The sequence below is a fragment of the Falco naumanni genome, chromosome 1 (assembly GCF_017639655.2).
Source record: "Falco naumanni isolate bFalNau1 chromosome 1, bFalNau1.pat, whole genome shotgun sequence".
NCBI classification, from domain to species: domain Eukaryota; kingdom Metazoa; phylum Chordata; class Aves; order Falconiformes; family Falconidae; genus Falco; species Falco naumanni.
Genome location: NC_054054.1, coordinates 77,773,207 through 77,788,068, shown reverse-complemented (window position 1 = coordinate 77,788,068; position 14,862 = coordinate 77,773,207). Strand labels below are relative to the sequence as shown.

Sequence of the window (14,862 nt, the reverse complement as noted above, 5' to 3'; positions counted from 1 at the left end):
AAAAATAAAGGAAATGAAGCAATAGTTTTGAAAAGCAAGCAAGAAAGTGAATTCCCTAACCATTTAGCGATTGCTGTGGTCACCAGAAAGACCCGGTGGAGTTCTTTCTTTGCTTTGAGAAACACTGGATCTGTGTGCCTTCTGCTTGATGTTGTAATCACCTGATTAAAGTTGGGAGTTGCAGGACGTGTTTTTAAGCATTTTGGGCAAAGTGGAGCTGCTTCCCAGCTCAGAATAGCTACATGTACTGGGGGCTTCATAGCTAAAGCAGTGCCATTTCTTGCTAAATGAGAAGTGTGAGAGCATTTTGTTGCCTGCAACTCATTCAGAGTGCTACTGCCTGGCTTGTAGCTGGTGGGGCACGTTCAGCTTGCTTTGCTTGCTCTCTTCATTGAGAGTTTGTTCAATGAAACACTCATTTTTGAACCAATGAAGGGGTTTGGAAAGCTCTGAATCCGGCTTGAGACCTTTCTTTGATGGGCTCTTACTGTTGCTCTGAAAAATTTGCCTCCTTTAATCTCTCAGCTTCTCAAAATGATTGGAAAAAAGCATTACGAGTTTCTTTTATCTTTCTGCAACTTTTCATGGAATTCATGAGCATTTTTTAGGATTGTCCAGCACCTGAGGACTTTTTACAGAAGATAATTTATAAATAAGTTTTTCCTCTACAAAATAAACAACCATCATGCTAATTTGATTTGTAGTGAACTTTGAACCATGCATTGACTGCACCACTGAAATCTTAGTATTACCTCTAATTTAAGTTCCTAAAATTTTTTTAAATAAAGAATTTTAAATTTTGGTTTTGTTTTGATAGCAGTTAGGCCAGGCAGTTGATTCAAAAAGTTGGTAATGTAAACAAAAGTACCACCTTACATTTTTAAGTCCAGCCCTCTAGCTCACTACTTGAAGTTGCAGAATTGTTTAACCTTTTAATGGCTAGATGGCAGATAGGAAGGCTGAAAGAGGCTGGCTTGACATGTTCCTTCACCTGCCCCTGAGCACTGGGAGGCATGTGGCCTCCTAAACTAGCAAACTGTAGTCTCCAGAGACAAAGCAAGTTTGCATCCCGAATAGTCCATTGCAAGACGTTGTCTGAAAGCACTTGTGTAACAGAAAACTGAGCCTAGATGATGCAAAATCATTCTAGTACTAGGCTTGTTCCCACTGTTGCCCAACATTAGAGGCTGATGCTCAGGTGGGTATTCTGCTTGTGAATAATGGAACTTCCTTAATTAGAAATTAGTATTTTGTGTATTGATGAGTACTACTTAGCTCACTAAAATTGTCTGTAACCCATAGTATTTAAAAAAAATGTTGTGCTTGTGGGAGAGCCTCACTGTTAAAACTGTGTACATTAGCTAATAGATCCAGGTAGTGGTTTCTTACATTGCTAATTACCAACCCTGGCAAATTTGGATGAAGTGCTCTGGAATAGACTTCCATATGCTAAGCAAAGTCTTGTGATTAAGCACAGTAATTAAAGTTATTAAACCAGCTCTTTGAACAGTGCATTTGGCAGTGTTATGGTTACCATCAAGGATGCAGCTTCGCTAAAAAAGGTGCATTTTAGGTACAGTAAATTGCTAAAACTGGAACCTAAACACAATGCTAAGATTAGAGCATAGGCAATGAGTTAGATAAATAGAAATGTCAAGCAGAAACACTATTATTCTTCACTAGAACAATGATGAGTTTAATGTTAATGCAAGTCCTCACCTAACTGCATCCACCTCCCGGCGAATGACCCTGTCTATGCTCATCTTCAAAATTTTTCCAGCATAAAAAGCAAACAAATATGTGCATCTGCACTGAGAAGATGGCGTGCTGGGCTGGGCGAGACATCCTCTGAGTGTATCGGGGGTCAGCACAGACCTACACAGTATTAACAGTAGGTCCAGCAGCCAGCTTGAAGGTGAATTGGGGTGATGAACCATGCGTACCTTTTTGCCATCTGCTTACTGTCTGAGCTGTGTTTCAGATCATGCCAGCTGACCCCCTCCTAGGGTATTTGCTGAAGAAATACTGCTATCGTTTAAAGTTGTTAGGGTGTTCAGTGTTGTGGTCTTAGGGAACACTACTGATGTAGTGTTGTGGATTTTTATTCCTCTTGCCATGTTTTAAAGTTGCTTTTTTATTTCATTAGCAATGAGAAAATACTAGAAGCTGTTTACATGAGTACACATTTCTATGCAATCCAAACTTTGTTACCGAAGTTAGCACATCCTGATTTTTATCTTTGCCTCTGCAATGCTTGACTAGTGGAAAATGTTTTGTATACCTTTGAAAGTCTATAAATGTAGGGCTGGTTTTTGCTTTGCTTACCTGAGGACCCTGTGGAAAAGCAGGTATGTTTTCAAAGTGGTTAGCTCGGAGTATGTGTGGAAATCCTATTGGGGTAACCAGTATTATTTCTGTCACACAAAAAGTGCTTTTGATGAGTGGACCTACTTCGGTGATGTATGCTGTTGTAATGTTAGAAATGAACAAAGGATCATGAAGATGATCAGAACTACATTTTAAAAGAATCACTGTATGCAAGTGCCTGTCTCCTGCCTTTAACTCTTGAGAAACAGCACTTTGCAGCTAACCCACCTGTGGAGTAGGATGCATCTCCACATCAATAACAACAAAAACCCATGAGAAACTTTGTCATAGCCAGAGGATGGCAGGTGCCATAGAGTCGTGTCTTTCACTGATGTGTTTGCACATTCTGGGTGGATAGGGGCTTTATTTACCTTTTGTTGTTGGTAGGCACGAAGTGGAGAGCAAGAACTTCTTGGAAGTTAATGCGCTAGCATGTACAGTGAGTGAGGCAGTATGAAACAGATCAGAGTTGTCAGTCGTGATTTCACCCTTCATTAGCACTAGCTCTCACGGTACATTGAATCCCCAAAACTGTTGTAACTATTTATGCTGGCCAGTGAGCTCAGATCGTTCTGCAGCAAAGCATCATAAATTTCAAAGCGACTGGGCTGAGCTAACGTCCCCTGGAGCAGAGCTGTTCCCGAACTACAGCCTGCAGTGACAGTTGCTAACATGCAACCAGCATTGCAGGTTCTGTCTAAAATGTGATGCAAATCGTGATAGGCAATGTCTGCATCATCTTCCTGATTCATAAAGGTTGGACTCTGCAGTCAGTTACACCCGTGCAGATCTAGTCAAGAAAATGAGACTGCCAAGGTGCGAGGTGGATGTTCATACTTCACTTGGTATGTAATTATGATTGTTCACCTGCGAAGCAGAATTGATTCCAGCTCTCTTGTGCAGAATGTAGAATTACCAGAGGGAAGATCTTCAGTGCACTGCAGTAATATAAACAATTAAAAAGGGAATTAGGTGTTATTTAAGGCAGCAGGTAAGACCATCCATTTATATAGGGAGCCAAGCTGTAGGAAAGAAGGTGGTATTTTTAATGCAGTGATTTCTTAAAGTGGAACCAAATTTGTGTCTGTGGTGTTCCCTGCTGGGAACAAGCGTTCCTTGTCTTTTAAGTTTGCCGAAGCCACAAACTGCATGCTGCAGAAGACTATGGGAATAACAACAATAAGCCTCTGCCTTTTCCTGATTACAGAACAGGAAAGAAGGGAAAACTGTGACTCTCTTCAGCCTGTTACTTAGCCAGGCATGCTTCTGTTGAGTTTCTCACACCGAATGTGTGACTTACACAGCTAGTTCCTGCTGTGTGCTTCTTGCAGATAGCCCCATTTCTGCCTTTGCGGTGTGGCGCTGGGCATCTCCTGCACCGCGCTTCAGTGGATCAGGTACACCTAGCCCGCTCTGAGGTGTGCTGGCAGCTGCTTTCGACCCAGGCAGTCATGACTGTTTTAGTCAGTCCGGTGTTTTTACCTAACCATATAGAACGTAGGATCCCAGGTGTGCTTGCTTCTACAGCTGCTTTCCTGTCTATATGGTGCCAAAACAGAGTCTAGTGTGGTGTGTTCCCCAACGTATGGTAGAACTGTCTCACATGTCTGTGTAAATTATAGATGAGCAGACACAATGCTACTGCCCAGTCCTACAAATGCTGAAAGGAACAGAATGTACGTAATTAAAAGTTGACCCGGCTTATACAGTTTTCTGCATACTACAGTTTTGAGGCTGGAAGGAACCACATGGAAGACACGTAATTTTTACTTGGAATCTGCCACTGTTCTTAGGGCATCACTGGTCCTGCAAGAGGAGGCAGAGTTGGTGAGATGTACTTGCCTATTCTCCTCCCTCCCTAGGGCACAGCAAAAGAATGAAGAGAGAAAGCAAAATCTTTTATCAGTTTCCTTTTCTGTCTGCTTTCTGTAGCTGAACTGGCATGGACTGTGCTGTAATCCGTCCAGGTCACCAGAGAATGGATTTTGGTTCAAAATATTTCTGTTCCACCGGGTCTTCAGAGTTCCTGGAGTGGAGTACTGATTGCTCCGATGTTCTGGAGTCATTAGTTACTGCTTTGAGAGAGTTTCAATGTGATGCTTTTTCTGTACTTTTCCCACCCTTCACATACATCTTGAGGTATCAAAAATAGGAATGAAATACTTTTGGCCTTGTCAATAGAAAAATACCCAGTTGGTCAAGTTAGTCAAATACAGTCTGATTGGTTTCATTTCATTTGAGAGCAACAGTGTGTAAAATCCATGTTTATGCATTTAACCTCTGGGGGAAAAAAGGTTAAAACCTTTTTTCCTTTGAGCTACAGTTGCTCAGATGACCTCAGGAAATGCCAAAAGTTTATGTCCTTGGAAGACTAATTTTTTGAGGTATCTAATTAATCATAAAACCCAGTCATCAGAAGACAAAAAAGAAAATGAAAGGCCAAAATAAGGTTGATTCTTGGAAGTGCTCCAGTTATATCGGCATAGGAGCTGGATCAGCAATGAATTCTGAATCCATCTGTATCTCTGTTGTGTTTTTACTGTTGTTTGTCTCACTGGAATTAGTGTCCTTTGTTGTTAGTGGAAAGCGTTCTTCCTTGACCTGATCCTGAAGACCCTCTGAATGCATTTTAAGCATGTCAAGACAGAGTTTGTTATAATGTCCTGGCAGATAACTGGAAAGTATACCACATGCACATCTGAATATTTATAAGGATTTTATGTATTTTCCATTATTCTGCTTAAAAATGCATTGTAGCAAATTGGCGTTGTGGCTTCACCCTGAATTTTGAGAAGATATATTTTAGTTGAATTATGCACTGATTCTCCTAAGGCAGTTTGAGTTAAATCTAATTTTTACCCTATCTGGCAAATAGGACCACTAAATGTCTGACTTGAGTGCCAAGCATCATCCCTACTAAACCTGTCTTGAGATTCAGGAAATTACAAAGATAACTCACGGTTTAAAGGTTTGGTTTTATTGAGCTGCTAGAGGTTTTTTGTTTTTACCAGCTTCTACAAAAAGCCTGCTTGATTTCTTGAAAATATCAGTTGGTATGTAGAAAGTTGTCCCTATTACCTCAATCACTTGAGTTTATTGCAACCTTACTACTTGGCCTACTGCAATTTTAGCATTTAGTGTATAGTTAAACTCAGTCATTGTTAAGAAGAATTTTCTTGCATTTGGTCGCCTCTCATCTTCATTTAAATGTTGAAAAATTTGCTTTATAACTAGTTCTTTGTGTGTTGCAAAATCTGTGACTACCAAAGGGTCTTAGAATATTGATGACTTTTTTGTCATCTCATGATGTTCTTTCTCCTGCTCAATGATAGAGCAGTTGCTGGAAACAATAAGAAAACCCCGTAATAATGCTCCCTAGGACACAGTTATGTTTCCTTTATTCTGTCTTTTACCTGGATGAAAGCACTTGGCCTTCGACTGTGTGCCTCAGGTTACAATTTAGTTATACAATTTATGAGGTTGTGAACATAACGTGATCTGCTGTATTGCTCTGTGATCTAGTGTTGACCCCTAAATTTAAGTATTTGTGTTCACATCATCTAGACCAGAGATTTCATGAGTGCTCTGAGGGCTAATGATTTTTTTTGCAGGTTTGTATATTCAATCATAAACCTTTAATTTGCTTGCAAAGGGCAATGAATGATTGTCTGTCATGGAATAATGAACAGGTATCAGTTTTGGATAATCGTTGTGGACAGTTATGAACATTCCACAGAGAGCTATGGTTTGAATATAATTCTTATTGCTGAAGTCTTCGCTCAAGCAAAGCTTGTATGAACTTTAAAGAAAGCTTTTACTGTAAAAGATGGGACAGGATTCCTGCTACATTCATTCTTTTACCCATACTACCATGTTAAGTAATGAGAGTTAATGTGGGTTTCTGTAGTTATATAGAGAGTATTTGAAAATTGGGCATAATTATCATTATTACTAAAGACTTTTTTTAGCAGTCAAAGAGAATGTATTTGGAGACAGCTAGTCTTATTTAGCAGAGTTAAAGAATGAAAATGTATTTATCTTGAAGAAGGCACATCTGAAGTGCTGTATTTCGGGACAGAGCATTGCATTTTCTTTTCAAAGAATTATTTCATATAGTTTGTATATAATGTAATTGTTAGCAGCTTGCAAATTCATCAGACCTTAGAGTTCACTATTAAAGGGTACTTTACCAGAAACTTGTGATCAGACAGCAGGTGATTGCTTCCCAGATACTTTCCACGGAGCCCACTCCCCTTAAGTTTTGTATTTTGTGGCTTCAACTCTGTCTGTGTGCGTGCTTTATTTGCGGGCTTATTCAAGCAGAATGTCTCTGCAGCCTGTTGGAAACAAAAGTTAACTTTGTTTGCAAAGATAAATTAAGCATTTTTTCCTCCCAATGCACTTCCAGATTCCTATAGACTAGTACTGGTAAAATTGTGTTTTTCCTAACATTGCTGAAAATTCAGAAGTCATCCACCAACTCAGTGAAGTTGTTCAAGATTTAGCTGAATCTGTGTTTCTAAAATCAGAATTATCAACACTGTGTTTTGACACAGAACTTAGCGTGTGTCAGTGGCTTTGTGCATGGTAAAGACCATACAATTTGAAAAAACTTGGCTCTCAGAGAGGAATCGGGAGTGCTGTCTCCTCATTGTCTGGTCTTCTCTTAGAGCAGCTGTATATGTTGTCATATATACTATTTTGTCAGCCTGCTGAATTTATTTTTTTTTAATATTTTTTTTTTCTGTGTGCTTTCAGGAATTATTTACCTGATCTCAGCTCTCGGCCACCTGGCACGTTCTGTGCTCTTCCTTACTGTTTCTGCACGGGACGGGGGTGGCCTTCCCTCTGCTGCCAATGCAGCTGTCACAGTCAACGTCCTTCAGGCTGCTTTGGCCCCTGCCGTCTTTGAGAGATCCCGGTATACTTTTTCTGTTCCTGAAGATGCACATGAAGACAGCCCAGTTGGCACTGTAAAGGCCAGAGGGCCTCCAAGTAAGTTGTGTGCTCAGTCAGGGATTACATTGCATTTCTGCTGTGACCATTAACTGGAAATATCTGCAGATAATTTCTTTTAAGCCTTCATATAATTTATTCAGTCTGTCGAGCATTAAATAGTATTTACTGTTGGTATTTACAGCAATTGGTGTAAGCGTTGCTTATCAGGATGCTCTTTAGAACAGATGAAGATTTGTGGTACTCTCCTTGGTGGTCCGTGGAGATTGGCAATTGCTTCCATTTTCTTCTGGATAGATATCTGTAATTGTAAATGGGGAGATGGGAAGATGGGAAGCACATTGTGAAAGTGTAAGGAAGGGTTTGTGTGGCAGTGTGGCTTCTGTTGAAGCATTAGCCATGCAAGACACATCTCAGAGCAGTATTCATGATCAGAGTATTCAGAAGTTTCAGAAAATCTATATGAAGTGCTGCTGCTGCTGGAGAAAAAAAAAAACCCAAACCCACCCAGATGACTCCCCTCACCAAAAAAAAACCCAAAGAAAGAAAGAAACAAAAAAACGCTCCCCCCTCCAGTGCCTCGAATTAAGTGGTGAACTCCAGATGAATGTTTATGGAACCTTTTGAAAATGTATTTAATCTGTTTGGTTTCAGTCATTTTTGGAGGGAAATGGATTAGCTCCTGCCAGGCCTTAGTCATAAAAGACCCTGTCCTGAGGGACATATGTATTTGATTCCTATGCAGAGCGGTGGGAGCCATGAGTCCACATACCAGCTTGATGATGGACCTTTACATTTAAGGTGGTAGAGGCAGAGGTTTTATTTAAGTTTGATTAGTCAGGTCCTCCCATGTTCTCCTTCTTGGAAGGACAATGCATTAACCACTGTCCTCAGGGTGAGGTGGCACCTGTGGAGCAGCCTTGGTAATAAGCCTGAACCTTTAGACAGCTTTTGCTTTAGGTGGCATCTGATGTATAAGGGTTATAGCAATTGTCATCTGTGAGCAGTAAGTTCAGTAAAATGCAGTTCTTTCAGAGAACTGGCACCTGTTTCATTCCTGGCTATAGTGAATGCCTGTGTGTAGTGAAATTACTCCCATAAGACTAATTTATAGGAGTGGGTTTTCTGTATTTTAGATCAGGGAAAAACAAGCGGCTATTATACTATTTTCTGTATAGAATTTTATCATACCAGTGAGATGAAAATCAAATGGCACACCAGTGGACAAACTATATACAGTCATATTTTACTGAAGGGCTCCGGGGATGGGAAGAAGGAAGCATAAAAAGCCCAAGAAAGTCAAAAGACTCTGTAGCTTACATTTGTTCTGCCGAATGTAACTGCATGCGTCCTTCACAGATTTTCTTACCAACCTTCATGTTACTACTTTCATATACCTTTTTACATTTTTTTATTTCCATTTCTAGATTCTTTAGAAGTGGTTTCTTACAGAATTTCCTCCGGTGATCCACATGGAAGTTTCTCTATTGACCCCCAGTTTGGCATCATCCGCACCAAAAAACATCTGGACTATGAAACTCAGGCTGTTGTGATGCTGACTGTTCAGTCACAGTTGGGTAACTCCCCTGTCTACAGTAGCACCCAGGTCAACATATCTGTGATAGATATTAATGACAACCCTCCCGTATTTCTTACCAAATCTGATAAGGTAACTATTTCACATACCCAGCCTCCTGGTACTGCTGTCTATATTGCTCATGCAGAAGACAAAGACAGTGGTCTAAATGGGGTGATCAAATACAGTATTGCAAGCAAGCAGTCAAATGTGTTTAGCATTGATCCAAGCCTTGGAGTGGTAAACCTCAGCAGCACAGTGATTGCAGATAAGCAGCAGGAATATACTCTACACATAGCAGCTGAAGACTGCGGAAGGCCTCCTCTGACTTCTTCGCTGATGTTGACGGTGATCATTGAAGAGCAGAAGGTGGGCCCTACTTTGTGTTTTCAGAACTTGGTGTATCAAGTAGAAATCAGTGAAGCTACCCCTCCAGGTGCCCAAATCCTTCAGGTTCAAGCCCACTCGCTTGATCCACACAGTGCTACCTCCAAGCTGATGTATTCCTTAGAGCCTAGCACAGAATCTGTTGCATTTGGAATCAGCTCTGATACTGGCTGGATTTATCTTCGGAGGCATCTGAACTATGAATGTGCACAGATCCTAAGTTTTAGAGCCCTAGTCAGCACCTCTGAAGATGAAGACCTCAGGCAAAATGCAAGTACATCGGTAATAGTTAATGTCCTGGATGAAAATGATAATTCTCCCATGTTTATGCGTGAGAGCTACTTCTTTGAAGTGGAGGAAAATCCAATTCCCAGGGGTGTGGTTGGCACCATTACAGCTGTTGACAAAGACTCAGGAAGAAATGGACAACTTTCTTATTTCCTCTTGTCTGATGGGAAGTATTTCAAGATGAATTCCAACACAGGTAGCATTTTATGATTTGTCATCTGCCTAATACTGCTTGGGGAAAGCAGCCTTCCCTAAAGGAAGTGTAAAGCTTTCAGGAATCGCTGTGAATCTCTTGGCTTGATATGTGACTATTCTAACTCCCAGCTTCGCAATTTGGGGAATGAAATAAATCTAATACGTGTTCATGAAGAATTAACTAACTCTTAGTATTTTATTTTTTCATGACTTCATGCTGGTCACTTGGTCATAAGTTTCAGTGTTTGACTGTAACAAATTAAAGAGTTTGAAGTTATAGCTTCAGTAGTTCATATGAGGAACTTAATTGCCTGTGATTAAGTGCAGTTGAAAAGAACAGATCAGCCATAAATAATTGTAAGGGTAACTATGACATTTGGCAGTTACAGTGATTTAAAATATTTGTGAAAACTTCTGTAAGTTACATCAAGACTGAGTTCATGTTGTACAGGGCACCGCAGAAATCAAAGTGGCCGAGGGACATTTTCCACGGCACAGAGTATACTCTGAATAGCGAATCCTAAATGCCTTGAGTAATAGCTACTAAGTCCACACAGTTTAACACCACAGACCATGGCATGGAGAGCTCAGAGAAAGAGAATCCTCTGGTTTAATAAAATGATCCATACTGAGCAAAGATCTGCTGTTAAAATTCCTGTTCCCAGCTGTCCTGTCCTCATGGGGAGTGAATAGGCTCTCAGAGAATTTCTCTGTATGAATGTCAAAATAAAATTGTCATTCCAAAGCAGGTTCCTGCTGAGTATAGTATGCTTATGGAAGTTTAAAGGCAAACAGAGTACTAGGAGTTAACCAAGAAGTTCTTGAAATAATATGTGGTTATTTGTGTGAAGGACTTTGGTCAACTGCAAACCTACAGATAGCTTGAGCATGGTTGAGCAGATGGGGAGAAGATTGGGTCAGATTTATTCACAGTGTTTACCAGAATGTATAGGAGACGTGAGGGTTCCTGATTAGCGTACAGACATTGTGTTGAGAATTTCCTAACTCAAGGGCATAATAAAGGAAAAATGTCAGCAGTTAAAACCCTGTGCTTAAATATTGTCTGCCCTAAAGTGTGGTGAAGAAAAGGCCAGATGGATTTCTGTGGAAGGTCAGTGTGTTGGTTTGTACTGTGTTCTGCCTTTGCTCTGAGGCTTCCACTGTACAGTAAAGGATGTGAGATGGGACTAATGTACAAGTGCAAACTGTGATTTACACATTCGTATGGAATGGAGCTTGGACATCTCAGGTTATATACTTACGATATAAGTAAGTTGTATTAGAAGACATGTATTGTTATTTCATGATAAATTAAATGTGTAATTAATTGCATGTAGAAAGATGAGTGCTAGCATATAGTAGATATTGAGCTCCCTTTCTCCTTCCTTTTCTTTCTCTGTCAGGTGAAATCATAAACTGGGTTGCACTTGACCGTGAAAAACAAGCTCACCACCAGCTGGCCGTGCTAGTGACTGACCACGGGGCACCGCGGCGTAACGCGACAGCATCCGTGTACGTCGCAGTGAGGGACCTCAACGACAACAAGCCCCTCTTCCCGCAGGTGGCACCGGGGCAGGAGCTGCGCCTCAAGGTGGGTCTGGCCCCGGGGTGCTGGCGGTGTCTGAGCACCACCCTGTGGCAGGAGCCCAAACCCCCGTGCTGTGGAACAGGGACAGCACAGCACCAAAACAGACATGTAACCCGTTCTGAATCGAGACTTTTTTTGTGAATTTCAAGATTCATGAAAGGGTTGCACTTTTCTGCCTTCTATACTGTTAGATGTAAAGGATATACATGTATAATTTCATTTATGGATGCAGTAGAATCTCTTCTGATTTCTAATCTCTGAGTCTGCTCTACTAAAGATTTTTGAATTAGCAATACAAGCAGACCGTAACAGGATTGTTAGAACTGTTATTATTTAACCATTTCCTGAAATGCCGTTTGCACTGACTGTAAATGTTACTGAAATGGAAAATAGAACAACAGCTAAACCCTCATGTTATGGCAAGGAATTTATTTTAAGACTTGCTGTTGTCCATGGATATTTCTAAATTATTTATAAATTGCTTGATGACAGGTTTTGGAAGGGCAGCCATCGGGGACCCTCATTACCACTCTCTTTGCAAAAGACTTTGATTCTGGAAACAACGGTGTTGTATTATATTCAGTAGAATCAGGTAAGAATTTATAGTGTTATTCATAAGAAAAGATACATTGAAATAACTGGAGCTTTAAGGGTGCCACGTATACAGGCAGGATTTTATGTATGTTTTGTGTCTGTTAGATAATGAAGGTGCCCGTGTAAATAGGAATCAGGACCATTATATATGTCTTATGAATGATCTAAGGAGGTGCAAGCTGCTACCTTTCTTCCCTTCCCCCTCTGCTCCATCTCCCTGGGGGTTTGGTTTGCTTGTGTGGCCGGCCAGAGAGCATTCAAACAGCACTCAGAAAAGATTAGGACTGTGATCTTGCACCGTACAGTTTAGTGTTTCAGTCAGTTGTTTAACATCTTAAAGGAAAGATGATCTCCCTTTTCCCATGACCAGCTGAAAATTTTCCTGCTAGAAGAATGGTACATGACAGTTTGAGATGGGGATCAGAGGGATCAGCAAATAATCTGAGCAAGCAATGAGGCTTGTGGTTTTTAGTTAGTGTTTCACCCTTTGTTCAGCATTCTGTTAGCCTGACATAGCCTGGCTGCTTAAAAACACTTACCTTCTTCAGTTTTCCCTGTAATTCCTACATGTAGTAGTTCACTTCTGGGATAAGCTATAGGATGTAGAGGTTTTTTGCAGTGAAATCAATAACAGAGCAGTCCTAAATTAGAGCGTAAGTGGGACTGGGGCATTAATAATGGTAAGAGACATAGCTGTGATCTCTCTTTTTCCTATATACCACTTGCTACACTTTTACACGAGAGAGAATTCCTTTCTGTAACAAGTGAGGAAAACGTGCCTGTTCCTCCTGCTTTGCTTCGCTATTGGTTCAAAACAGCAAGAGGTGCTAAGAACAGAACTATTTATTTCATTTTGGTACCTGCTCTATTCTACCAGCTTAACATAATCAATACCTTTCAATCTCAGTATTTGTAGTCTATGATAACTTGCATGTGGAGCATACTGTTTCATCAGAGCAAGAAAACATTTCCAGTATTTCTACCCACTCAGCGCATTTCCTCACGTGTTCTTTCCCGTGTAGGCAGAGCTCAAACGTGGGCTCAGTTAGTTTAAACTCATTACAGTTTTTTGTCACTGCAGAGACAAAATACTGCAAAGCTACATTACTTCTCGCTTTTAAAGACCAAGAGAATCTGTAGCTTCCTCTTGCCAAGGCTGAGATTACCAAAAGATTCCCGTGGATTATGTTATACTGTGTCTTTATGTACCCTTTTGACTTCTGTGGAGTAATGGAAGGACTTCAAGATCCAAATCCTCAAGGGCCAGCGAACTAACTCTGCTCTCTTCCACCAAGAGATGCTTTAAAAAAAATGAGACATTTAATAACTCTATTGAAAATTTTGCTGTTGAAATATATATTGATAATAAAAGACTGTAGAGTCAGTTTATGGCCATACTGTTATTCCCTTAATTTGGATACAAGTGACTGCCTCTTCTAGAGGGAATTGGACAGAATCATAGACTTCTGCACTATGAGTAATAGTATTTTGCACAAAATTGATCCCCCTTAAGAAAAAGGGAATGAGTAGTATATAACCCTTTGTTTGGAGAGTGATGGCCAGGCAACACGGGAAGTGTCCTTCAGGGGTCTATGGCTGTCTGTGTATCTAACTATATCCCCTTCCTTTAAACAGCACATTGGAGTTTCTTACTGGCTTCACTGTAGAGCCCTGGAGGGGAGTAAGTAAGAGTTCAGATTATAAAAATGACTAGCAACACAAAATATCCTTGGTCTTGTAAATGTTGTCTCTAGAAAGAACGAAAGGATAAAAACAGCAGCAAAAAAACCTCTCTAAAAGAGCCCTGCCAGCCTTGGAACTAGATATTTTCCTGATAAACAAATCCAGAAACAGCTGAGCTTCTCTGATACTCATTTTTGTTGTTGTTGTTAGTTGGCTCACAGCCTTTAACATCTGGTCTTCTGTTTCATGGTGAAGTTCTTGCCTGGTTTATATTTAAAATAGTATATTCTAGTTCTGGGACACTGTTCAGTACTAAAATATGAAGAAACATGATCTAATTTACAGCCATATTTGTTAAACACAAAGACATCAGGTTAATTGGCGGACTGCATGCAGACCAGTGCTCTTTTCAACAGTTGAGGGACTGCCACAAGATTAAGAGCTGTGAGTGTCAGTGTCAGCTGTTAAGAAGCTTGTAAGACTCACAGGGTAGTTTTTCATGTTCTTGAGACCTTAAAGAAATGCCAGGATAGCAGCAATAGAGTAAGCTATGCAGGAGGGCTAATGCCAAATTCCAACAAATTATGTAAGGAAAAATCTGTAACAGAACTATGAAGTTTACCCAACAGATTAATTTTAGCCTTCAGAGGACAAGTATTTCCTTCAGAATGCCCCTCCCTCTTCCCAGGAAATCAAAACAAATCATCCATAAACATTTAGGTGTATAGAAATGCATGATCATATGGCCGTACCTCCGCTTCAGTGTTATCACTGAAAGCGTAACCTAGTTCAGAGGGAGGAGGATCCCGGCTATGTGTACTATTCCTTAGTGACACTGGCAATTGCAAAGTGATTTGTCTGCCCTTCTTTATGATTGTCAATAGGTTAGAGTATAGCATTTATAAAAAAAATTAGTCTGTATTTAAAGTGCATCATAAACTATTGCTTTCTGTGTTAAGACTAGCACTGGCGAAGTAGAGGCTTTTACAGTTGTATTTGGACCAGTTCTGCAGATACATTGGCACTAGACCACCAGAGTGCTAGGAGAGGAGGAGCCTGGTTCGCACTGCATACACACAGGAGTTGGCAAGTGGTGTATGTGTCCGTGGATGAGTACTTGTTCTCCAGGGTGATTTGCAGGTAGCATGCAGGGAGCATCTCTTGAGAGGGCTGCATTTCTGCAGCAGCCCAGTGGTGTTCGAGCTCTGGGAGCTGTGGCATTGCCACC

At 40.6% G+C, this 14,862-nt stretch overlaps 1 protein-coding gene across 1 annotated transcript in view; it reads left to right on the top strand.

The window, feature by feature from the left end:
- DCHS2 (dachsous cadherin-related 2) overlaps positions 1-14,862 on the top strand; it is a 72,778-nt gene that overhangs the window by 18,183 nt on the left and 39,733 nt on the right. Inside the window, exons 4-7 of the mRNA XM_040614358.1 lie at positions 7,126-7,362; positions 8,751-9,770; positions 11,173-11,360; positions 11,850-11,949. Of these exons, the coding sequence (XP_040470292.1) occupies positions 7,126-7,362; positions 8,751-9,770; positions 11,173-11,360; positions 11,850-11,949 (1,545 nt within the window). The remainder of the gene's footprint in view (positions 1-7,125; positions 7,363-8,750; positions 9,771-11,172; positions 11,361-11,849; positions 11,950-14,862) is intronic.